The 11,211-nt window shown below is 44.0% G+C and overlaps 1 protein-coding gene across 1 annotated transcript in view; it reads right to left on the bottom strand.

The window, feature by feature from the left end:
* Window positions 1-547: 547 nt before the first annotated feature.
* The window catches only part of LOC134806613 (glutamine-dependent NAD(+) synthetase), a 43,573-nt gene continuing 32,909 nt past the window's right edge, over window positions 548-11,211 (bottom strand). Inside the window, exons 4-13 of the mRNA XM_063779937.1 lie at window positions 10,541-10,686; window positions 9,812-10,061; window positions 8,894-9,098; window positions 8,235-8,381; window positions 7,527-7,675; window positions 5,221-5,376; window positions 4,547-4,761; window positions 1,993-2,215; window positions 1,407-1,583; window positions 548-692 (exon numbers count right to left, since the gene is read on the bottom strand). Of these exons, the coding sequence (XP_063636007.1) occupies window positions 561-692; window positions 1,407-1,583; window positions 1,993-2,215; window positions 4,547-4,761; window positions 5,221-5,376; window positions 7,527-7,675; window positions 8,235-8,381; window positions 8,894-9,098; window positions 9,812-10,061; window positions 10,541-10,686 (1,800 nt within the window). The 3' untranslated portion in view covers window positions 548-560. The remainder of the gene's footprint in view (window positions 693-1,406; window positions 1,584-1,992; window positions 2,216-4,546; window positions 4,762-5,220; window positions 5,377-7,526; window positions 7,676-8,234; window positions 8,382-8,893; window positions 9,099-9,811; window positions 10,062-10,540; window positions 10,687-11,211) is intronic.

Genomic DNA, 11,211 nt, shown 5'->3' with positions numbered 1-11,211 from the left:
ACATTTAATGACAAAAACATTATATGTAATATATTATGACGTTAAAAGATACCAAATTTTATTTTGTTCATTGAATCACCCCAGTTGTATAAACATGGATTTACGTAAGGCCTCTAAGCGCAAACAAATTCTTCACGCGTTGTTAGTTATGAGGCTGTTAACACCCAATTTTTGTTATTAGGGTACGCCATATCTATAGTAATAATATCATTAATTTTTATACAATCGACGTCAAAGACATGTTTACACTTTCGCACCTTACTCCTTTGTAATAAGGCGAAAAATGTAAACATATCTTTGACGTCTTAAGCACAAACGTCTGCAAACGATGCTATTAAGCTTAGAAGTAAATTAAGAGTGGAAAAAAACACTTTTAGGTACCTACTGGTAAATTTCCAATATGACTTGGAACACCGGTAGCCGTTTCAGAAGTGTAACACTCTTACGGTAGATGTCGCTAGGGCGCCTCCCTAAGGCGCATTTGGCAGAGCATGGGCTAGTGATCCAGTGTCGCGAGTTCGAGTGAAGTTTTCCACTTTTAATAATAATAATATAATTGTTTATATGAGAACTCCTTTACGATCGCCGCGAATGTTGAAAGGAGCGCTGCCGGTAGGTTTCGCTGGCTCGCTTTTACCTTGCCGATCGCCATCGCTTTTCAACGCTCCCTTTTGCTTTATCATTTGTGTAACCTTAACAAAAAAAACGCAATGTAATAAAAAAATATGGTTCTTCATTTCAGGGCTCGAAAACCGTTTTCGTTGCCGTTTGCGGTCTAAGAACTGTGCTATTGGGATTCCAGTTTGTATTGCAAATTAGTTCGTCTTTCGTTTTTTTTGGAAACTAACCAAAGATTTTCCTTTTTATTGCAAAGTCTGTGCAGAGTTAGACGTGACTCTATATTTCTTGTAATATTTTCGAAAAAATTCCGCCCTTTTTCTATCTGTAAGTATACAGTGTAATAACGATTAGGGTGGTATTCCATTTGTCCAATCTTTGTCCAATGTCATTGCGTCTCACTCTCTCATTAAGCAAAATGTGAGAGAAAACACATTGGACAGGTGGAATACCACCCTTAGAGCTGATTCCCACTGACGTCCAGTTTTTTGGCACGGTTTTTTGCAGGATCCCGTTTTAGTAGTATAGATTTAGATTAGATTTAGACAATGGTTTGCAATAAACATGGTACAGTGGTTTTTATGCTATTGTTATTAGGTAACACATGATTAACTACATAGTAGCATGCAAATATATAAATAGGTGCTAATATAGTAACTTTCACACGAGGACTATGTTTGCGGGATCCTGCATGCATACTACAGAAGACTGGGTCCTGCAAAAAACCGTACCCGCAAAAAACTGGACGTCAGTAGGAAACAGGTCTTAGCAACGCGCACTGTACTCACCGCATCGTCGATGGCCTTGAACTGCCAGCTCCAGTGCACGCGGTAGAGGAAGGGCCGGTGGTCGAAGCGGTTGTCGTCCGGGCTGTACGTCTCCGCGTGGTACGACGGCGTCAGGATCGTCATCTTGTGCCGGTTGATCGCGTAGCAGCGGAAGAAGTGTTTCACTTTCTCTGCGACCTGTAAATATGGCGGAGTTTTTTTTTACCACGTCGGTGGCAAATAAGGATATATAAGTAGTCACCGTAGCTTATGGACGCCTGCAACTCCAGGGGTGTCACATGCGCGTTGCCGACCCTTTAAAAACACCTGCAAACTCCTTTTTTGAAGAACCCCATATTGTAGCCCCATCTATTACACAAAACACAAATGTCTGTGGTGGGGCTACAATTAGGACCTATTTGTGTGTGCCCCAGTCTATTTAGCTCAGTGAATACTAAGAAGGATATGGTGGAAATACTCGCTGTCAACGGGTAAGTCTCGGTAGCTCAGTTGGCAGAGCGATGGGTTGGTATTCCAGAGTCTCGAGTTCGAGTCTCGCCCAAGACAGTGAGCTTTTCCACTTTTCCATTATTTCTAAGCAGCTAACCTCGTGCGGCGTGCACTTGTCGCTCCACTTGTGCACCAGTTTCTGGAACATAGTGTACGGGCCGCAGTGCTGCGCCTTGCGGAGCCGGCCGAACTCGGACAGCTCGGCGTACGTCATGCCCATGTCCTGCTCGTCGGTCTGCGTGATCTGCCCGTCTGTCAGCGGCTCCAGCTCGGCCGTCGGCGGCGCTTGCAGGATCTCCGACAGCGAGGGTAAGAAGAACCTGAGGATTACGTATTTTTCAAGACCGGCTCGGAAAGGCACTCATTATCCTCAAAAACTTATAAGTCAACACTCACCAATTCTGATACAAACAGCAACATTCCTAACTGTACATCGGTAGACCATTAAGGAATAAGGTCCACCGATGTACAGTTAACAGTGTGGGCGATCGTACTACAAGGTACATTACAATAAGTACATTATTTATTTCACACCAGCTCGTAAAGGTTATCTTTATTCTTCAAAAACTGATGAGAAAGTTGCATTTTATCTCCACAAAAGCACAGATTATATAATAGTTCTTACGAACAGATACTTATCTCTCAAAGAAAACGCAAATACCTACCGGTTTGATACCTATACAAAAATACAATGGAGTGACCTTCAGCGCGCCGTTCCCCGCACCGCGCGCACCGGCACAACGCTAGGGTTGCCGACGCGACGCTTAGAAATTTTTATACGTGTGAAGACCGGTCTCTAATTCGATTGATCAAACTGACATTAGAACTTGCCATAATAAAGTATATAACAGCATAGCGTTTTAACGCCAGTTATTTATAACTACATTTAAGCAAGTTATGTTGCAATAATTTATAGTATTCCATGTATGCGTTAGGTTAGGGTAGTGTTTGCGAAATACTCATTTTAAAAGGTTATATGTCCCTGCAGTGACTGCAGTGTTTACGCCGTCTATAAACCACGCAATGAACCCAGAAAGAATTAGTTTTAAAACTTCGTGTAATTTAAAATCAGATATATGTAGATTAATGTTACGCAATAAAGAAAAATAATAGAGAACCCATGATTACAGGCAATTCATTATAAGATAACCAGAGCATAATAAATGAGTACCTATTTTCCGGTGTAAAATTAAGATCTTACTGTCGATAAAATGAATATTTACCAAGTTAGCTACCTATTTCAAATAGATATCTAACTAACTATAGGTACATTTGTCGTAATAAACACTACATGTTTAATTAAAGTAATTCAATAGTACCTACGTAGCTTGTAACTATCGTAAAAATTGTCAGCGTGGCGCGCGGTGACGTGCGTGCGTGATCGCGTGTGGCAACCAACTGGCTTGCTTTTCTACCGTGAACGGGAGCAGAATCGTAGGTATAAATCCGAGCTCGCGCGGAGAGTTCCATAGGCCTGACAAAAGTGGCAAAGTGATTTGATGCAAATTTAGATTCGCCTTCAGATCCGTCTTGGAAATGCCCCCGATAGGGTTAATGTCCGCGCTGGAGCAGTCGTACTTGGTCATGTAGCCCCGCAGCGCCTCGTCCACGTTCAAGGAGCCCAGCACCAGCAGGCCGCCGGGCCGGCCTCGCACCCAGAGCATCAATTGGGCGAATAGTACAGCACCATTCTAAGACGTGCCAACACCAACCCTGGACTCACCGACTCTTAGCATACAAGAGGAACGCCTTCAGATCCGTCTTGGAAATGCCCCCGATAGGGTTAATGTCTGCGCTGGAGCAGTCGTACTTGGTCATGTAGCCCCGCAGGGCCTCGTCCACGTTCGAGGAGCCCAGCACCAGCAGGCCGCCGGGCCGGCCTCGCACCCAGAGCATCAGTTGGGCGAATAGTACAGCTCCATTCTAAGACGTGCCAACACCAACCCTAGACTCACCGACTCTTAGCATACAACAGGAACGCCTTCAGATCCGTCTTGGAAATGCCTCCGATAGGGTTGATGTCCGCGCTGGAGCAGTCGTACTTGGTCATGTAGCTCCGCAGCGCCTCGTCCACGTTCGAGGAGCCTAGTACTAGCAGGCCGCCGGGCCGGCCTCGCACCCAGAGCATCAGTTGGGCGAATAGTACAGCACCATTCTAAGACGTGCCAACACCAACCCTGGACTCACCGACTCTTAGCATACAACAGGAACGCCTTCAGATCCGTCTTGGAAATGCCTCCGATAGGGTTGATGTCCGCGCTGGAGCAGTCGTACTTGGTCATGTAGCTCCGCAGCGCCTCGTCCACGTTCGAGGAGCCTAGTACTAGCAGGCCGCCGGGCCGGCCTCGCACCCAGAGCATCAGTTGGGCGAATAGTACAGCACCATTCTAAGACGTGCCAACACCAACCCTGGACTCACCGACTCTTAGCATACAACAGGAACGCCTTCAGATCCGTCTTGGAAATGCCTCCGATAGGGTTGATGTCCGCGCTGGAGCAGTCGTACTTGGTCATGTAGCTCCGCAGCGCCTCGTCCACGTTCGAGGAGCCTAGTACTAGCAGGCCGCCGGGCCGGCCTCGCACCCAGAGCATCAGTTGGGCGAATAGTACAGCACCATTCTAAGACGTGCCAACACCAACCCTGGACTCACCGACTCTTAGCATACAACAGGAACGCCTTCAGATCCGTCTTGGAAATGCCTCCGATAGGGTTGATGTCCGCGCTGGAGCAGTCGTACTTGGTCATGTAGCCCCGCAGCGCCTCGTCCACGTTCGAGGAGCCCAGCACGAGCAGGCCGCCGGGCCGGCCGCGCACCCAGAGCATCAGTTGAGCGAATAGATATGACAGTACCATTCTGAGACGTGCCTGGAATATGTGATGATGTTATTGGTATTATTAGGTTAGAACATTACGGCCCAAAGAATCTGGAACTTTCTGGATGCAACGGGCATTAGTAATGAACTTTAAAGGGCCGTCACAATAGATCAATGCTGGTCGATGCGACACTCAAAGGCCCACAACACCACAATAATAATAATAATATTGGTATTATATTATAGACTGAAATAGATGTCATATAATATATGTACTAAAGACAAAGTGACGGCTACCGTTCTGACTACGTTAGGTTATGTTAGGTTAGGTAGTTAGCCGCGTAAGCTGAAGACGCCGGTTCGATTTCGGCCTCGGCCACCGGTGGACTTAAATAGTGACTTTTTCTTTAGTATATGACATTTATTACAGTTTATAATTTATATTTAGTAGTTTAGTAGTGTGCCGCACTAATAGCGACCGTCACGCGTTTCATATAAGGTCCATTCTCACCTGTATGTTCTGCAAGGCGAGGTTCTGCCTCGGACAGCCGCCGGCGGCGCGGAACTTGGGCACGAGCCCGGTGGCGGCGGTGAAGATGCCCAGCACGGCGCTCACGGCCGCGTCGATCGTGATCGGGAAGTGGTAGCTGCCTATTTGACTTGCTAACTGAAACATACGCAAACGTAAATCCAATTTAAAATTAAGGGTTGTATTCCATTTGTCCAATTTCTTTGTCCAATGTCATTGCGTCTCACTCTCTCATTTATAGTTCGTTTTTTTTAGCATTAGAAAGAACTTGAAAGAAGGTAAGCGATCTTGACATGTGTTTTAATAGAAAAACGCTTTTTAAAAATCAGTAACTATTACTTATGAAAGCAGAAGAATATAAATGATCGTATTAGATTCATAATTGTTACATATTTGCCGTAACTTATTTTTAAAATGTGTTTATCAATTAAAAGACACATCAAGATTGTTTACCTTATTTCTAATGCTAAAAAAAACGAACTATAGCAAATTGTGAGACGCAAAAATGTAAGCTAATTTTACGGTTTAGCTCGCGTATTTTTAGTCACTCGCGTGACAAGAAAATGTGATTTATAATATTGACTCGCCTGTTCCCATATCTACCCCACGCGCATAATTAGATTGCTCTCCCGCTCATGATGCCGGAGGCCATTGACACTGAGCGAGCGAAATAGTAAAGTGCAATAGAGATAAAAACAGGCGGGTTGTACTTAGTTCCTCGTTGTAAGGGGCTTAGTGTACCTATGACGCTCTCTGTTTAGTCTCCTGGGTGGAGTTCTCTGTGACGAGTAGTCTATTGACAGCGGTGTGCGATAAAGAGAACTTGTATTGTATGTACCTGTGAAGCTCTCTGTTTAGTCTCCTGGCTGGAGTTCTCTGTGGCTATGTAACAAGTGACGAGTAGTCTATTGCACAAACTCCATGAGGTCGGATGACGTGTAGTCGGCTTGACAGAGGTGTGCAATAAAGGGAACTTGTATTGTATGTACAGTCACCTGCAATAATATGTTACACAACGAAGGCCGCAAAAATATCTGACACGATCTTATTTGTAAAGCCATAAGAGCGTGTCACATATTTTTGCGGCCTTCGAAGAGTAACATATTATTGCAGGTGACTGTACCTGTGAAGCTCTTATGTTTAGTCTCCTGGCTGGAGTTATCTGTGGCCATGTAACAAGTGACGAGTAGTCTATTGCACAGTTCCATGAGGTCGGATGACGTGTAGTCGGCCTGACAGAGGTGTGCAATAAAGGGAACTTGTATTGTATGTACCTGTGAAGCTCTCTGTTTAGTCTCCTGGCTGGAGTTCTCTGTGGCCATGTAACAAGTGACGAGTAGTCTATTGCACAGTTCCATGAGGTCGGATGACGTGTAGTCGGCCTGACAGAGGTGTGCAATAAAGGGAACTTGTATTGTATGTACCTGTGAAGCTCTCTGTTTAGTCTCCTGGCTGGAGTTCTCTGTGGCCATGTAACAAGTGACGAGTAGTCTATTGCACAGTTCCATGAGGTCGGATGACGTGTAGTCGGCCTGACAGAGGTGTGCAATAAAGAAAACTTGTATTGTATGTACCTGTGAAGCTCTCTGTTTAGGGGTCATCCATTAATTACGTCACACGTTTAGGGGCAGGGAGGGGGTCAAGAAAATGTGACATGTTGTGACATGGGGGAGGGGGGAGTCACAAACATTGTGATGTCACTTTAACTTCATCAGTAACCGAAAATTAATTTATATTTTTTTATTCGCTGTACAGTTAAATAATGAGATTTTGGATGTAACTTTCGTTGTGTTATAAAATTACTAATATTTATATATCAAAAATATTTTTATATTAAAAATTCATGCCGAGTTAATATTGTCGATTTCGTTGAAAACAAAATTGCCTAAAATGTGACGTCACACTAGGGGGGGATGGGTTTGCAAAATGTGACCAAGTGTGACAAGGAGGGGGGAGGGGTAAAAAAACCTAGAAATTCGTGTGACGTAATTAATGGATGATCCCTTAGTCTCCTGGCTGGAGTTCTCTGTGGCCATGTAACAAGTGACGAGTAGTCTATTGCACAGTTCCATGAGGTCGGATGACGTGTAGTCGGCCTGACAGAGGTGTGCAATAAAGGGAACTTGTATTGTATGTACCTGTGAAGCTCTCGGTTTAGTCTCCTGGCTGGAGTTCTCTGTGGCCATGTAACAAGTGACGAGTAGTCTATTGCACAGTTCCATGAGGTCGGATGACGTGTAGTCGGCCTGACAGAGGTGTGCAATAAAGGGAACTTGTATTGTATGTACCTGTGAAGCTCTCTGTTTAGTTTCCTGGCTGGAGTTCTCTGTGGCCATGTAACAAGTGACGAGTAGTCTATTGCACAGCTCCATGGGGTCGGACGGTGTGTAGTCGGCCTGGCAGAGAATCTTCCGTACGTCGTATAACACTTGGCTTTCTGAAAGTAAATCGGGTCAGATTATAAACTGGAATAGATGTCACATACTAAAGAAAAAGTAACGAAGCCCTCCTCCTCGAAGCCCTCGAGTGGCGGAGGCCCGAATACAAACCGGCGTCTTTAGATATTGCGGCTAACGCCACCTCGTGCAGCTCGTGGCCACTTCGCCCCCGTCACGGCGGAACCCGTCCCAATCTCTCGACTACACATGACATCTTAGAAAGACTGCACCAGTGGGAGGCTTCGTCAGTTTTTCTTTAATATGTATAACATCTGTTTCAGTTTATAATTCATATATGTATAGTTAAAGAACACAACAAAATATTTGATAAGTGATTACATGTTTGTTGAAGTTGTAAATTGTGTGAATGCAATTTATTTATTTAATTATTAACCGGCTTCAAAAAAATAAGAAGAGTCTCCATTCGTCGGGATCTTTACTTTTCAAAGTATGTTCACCGGTTTCTAGTAGATGATGAGACCGATTCCTGTTTTTGTTTGAAAGGGTATGCTTTCTAGTTGGTACCATTGTTCTCAAGAGAAATTGTAAGGACGGTACCTCCTTTCTGTATGGCGTCGCATATCTGCGTGCACATGGAGAACACGATGCAGGCCGTGCTGGTCGAGTCCACGCCGCCGCTCAACGGGAGGAAGAACCCACCCTGCCCCGAACGACGCAGGTAGTCCCACAGCCAGCACGCTGGACCTGCATCAAACAAACAACAACACATACATTTATGGTACTTACGCGTTTTTATTAAGGGTGGTATTCCACCTGTCCAATGTGTATTTTGTCTCACATTTTGCTTAATGAGATAAAGATACGCAATGTCATTGGATAAAGATACTGGACAGATGGAATACCACCCTAAGCTATGTACGTATTCTCTTCTTCTTCTTAGTCGGATACTCTTGTCAGAGCAGTCGTGGTCATTGAGATCGTTGTAAGGCCTTTTTCTTTGTTTCCCGCCATGCTTCTCTATTTATTGCATTCCGCACGCACAGATTCTAAGGTGACCCGGTGAGAGCTTTTAACTTGGTCGGTCCATCGCATTGAAGGCCGCAATCTGGCTCTTGTGCCATCCACTCTGCCCTGAACAACAAGAGGTCCATCGCGTCGTCTTCCCTGCGCGTAACGTATTATGTATGTATGTATTAGAGAATTAATAATTTTGTCGCGTAGTCTGATCCGTTCCTTTTGACGCTGACTGTACTCACCGAGCTCAATTTCTTCTTCCGGCGTCAAATACTTCCAATCAATAGGGGGACTTGTGGTCAGGAAGGCGTCATCGTCATCCGACAGCGCGAAGTCCACGGTGATTCGCGGGAACGGCGGGTTAGAAGCGGCGAGATGCGAACGGGAGCGGATCTGTGTTCGGTATGACCGGATGTCTTCCAGGTCTATCGTTGCTACCACTACTTCCTGAAAAATAAATGCATTTTAAAGCACTGAATAAATAATGTTATTTACCTACGGGGTGATTTTGGGGTCGTGATCCTCCTGAAAGTCAAAAATGTGTTGAGATGGTCATACTAAACAAATTTCCCCTTGGGACTTACCACACAATCACGAACGAAAAAATTATAAACACCTTGATGGCTCGAAGGAGACGAAACGTATAAGCCCAGGGCTATGTTTTTTTTACACGATTTTCATATCGGTCCCATGGGAAACCTATATAGATAAGCAGTGTATGTAACTGTATATAATTAGGCATTAAAACACTGGTTTGATGTTTCTCTCTGCTCTCTGACTCGCTTTTAGCTCGTTTCATAAATCCACACTCGTATTTTAATGCCTTTCATTATGTTGCAGTCACATAAACTAGGTACAGTCAAGTGTAAAAATATGGTTCCTTAGAAGTTACTCAAAAATATGTCCCATAAAACAGCTAGATGGCACTGTACTGCCATGTTTTGTTTTGTTATGAGTGACTGGATTGTTAATCGCCATCTACAACAGCTGTCAAATTCAAAGCATGAATTTGTCCCAGAATATACAGATACACATCTTATACAATCAATCAATATTTGACAAGCTCATAGATAATAGAACTCTATAATCTGCGGCATAGGTACCATACAATTAGCCGTAAAGTTTACAGAGACTGAACCAATTAATCGAAAAAAACTTACAACGTCAACCAAAGCAAACTGTAGCCCACGACTGACAATCTGTCCATTCAAGGCCACACAGGAGCACCCGTTGAAATAGATCCTCTGTCCGTCGCAGCCCCGGAGGTTGCTGAACAGGTACGCCCCTCCGCTCTTGAAGGTTGCGCTCTTAACCAGGTCCACGGTCACGTAGGCCTTGCGGAGCTCCATGTAGCTCCCTGAACCGTTCGCTATGATCTCTACGCCGTCCAGGCCGAGCGCGATGTGACGGCTAAAATATTAGTAGATAGATTAATGGTTTGTGTGCTGTGATTATGGACGTACAGAAAATTCTCGATTCAATCGGCAACGTCCAAAATACTGGATATAACCTTTGACCCTTTTATTGTATTTTTATCTTACCAGAATGGCTCCGTGTTTTCTGTCGATTGAAATTGTACTTTCGTCTATAATTTCAACTTATATGAATGTACAACTTATCGTTGTGTTTTTTCACGCAAGTATACAATACTTGAAGTCGTATCTCGACAAAGTAAAAAAAGTACTTAAAAGTCACCTTTCTTTGTATAAAATAGTCAGAAACCTAATTTTAACGAGCACACCTCTTATAACAGAACAAACAAAAAAATATACATATAAGTCAAAGCACTAAATCAAAACGAATAGGCATTATGTATTTTCTTTCTGGATGACTTGAATTTAATATTTCCAAAATAGTTCTGGAGGTCTTAAACGCTAAAACATAAGTACCTTTGTGGATTCCATAGCTCCTCGCAAATTTCAAACCCGATGCAGGTGTCTTTAGTAGCAATCACAGCGTCGCCGATAGGAACAGTACTTTGGTTAGTGATGGTTGTTATCATTCTCGGAAGATAGTAGTCTTCAACTTGGCGCTCCTTTACAAATAACACTCATATTATGATTATTTCAAAACCGGTAGTGTCAGTTAACAACAAAAGCTGTACGCGTGTTTTTTCCGAATCGTTTTACTCGCTTGTTCAATTTGGCATACGAGGTTCTATATCTAGCTACTACTGAACCCATATTAATTAATTGCCTATGCGCCAAAAAGACGTCGTTTAACAAAGCGTCAACGCGTCATGACGCGTGGTATGATATGATGAACAGGTTTAACCGTTTCGTATGGCAAAAACAAAGAATACTTAAATTTGATGATTATTTAAAAATGTCGTGGTATTTCGGGACCGTGCGCATTGGAGGGTCTGCCATCTTGTGGCCTGAATCGGAAACATATGTGCACATGCTTCTATTTAACTGCCGTTCTCGTCGGTACGTTTCCTTATGCATAGTAGGTTCTGCCATCTTGTAGGCTACATCGGAAGCATAAACGACACATTTACGCCTCGCGTCAAAAATTTGACGCCTCCTATGCAGTCCCCTATAGTTCATGCACGGGGCCT

Source organism: Cydia splendana, chromosome 3 (genome assembly GCF_910591565.1).
Source record: "Cydia splendana chromosome 3, ilCydSple1.2, whole genome shotgun sequence".
NCBI lineage: Eukaryota > Metazoa > Arthropoda > Insecta > Lepidoptera > Tortricidae > Cydia > Cydia splendana.
Note: the sequence above shows the minus strand (reverse complement) of the source record. Positions and strands in the feature narration are given on the sequence as shown.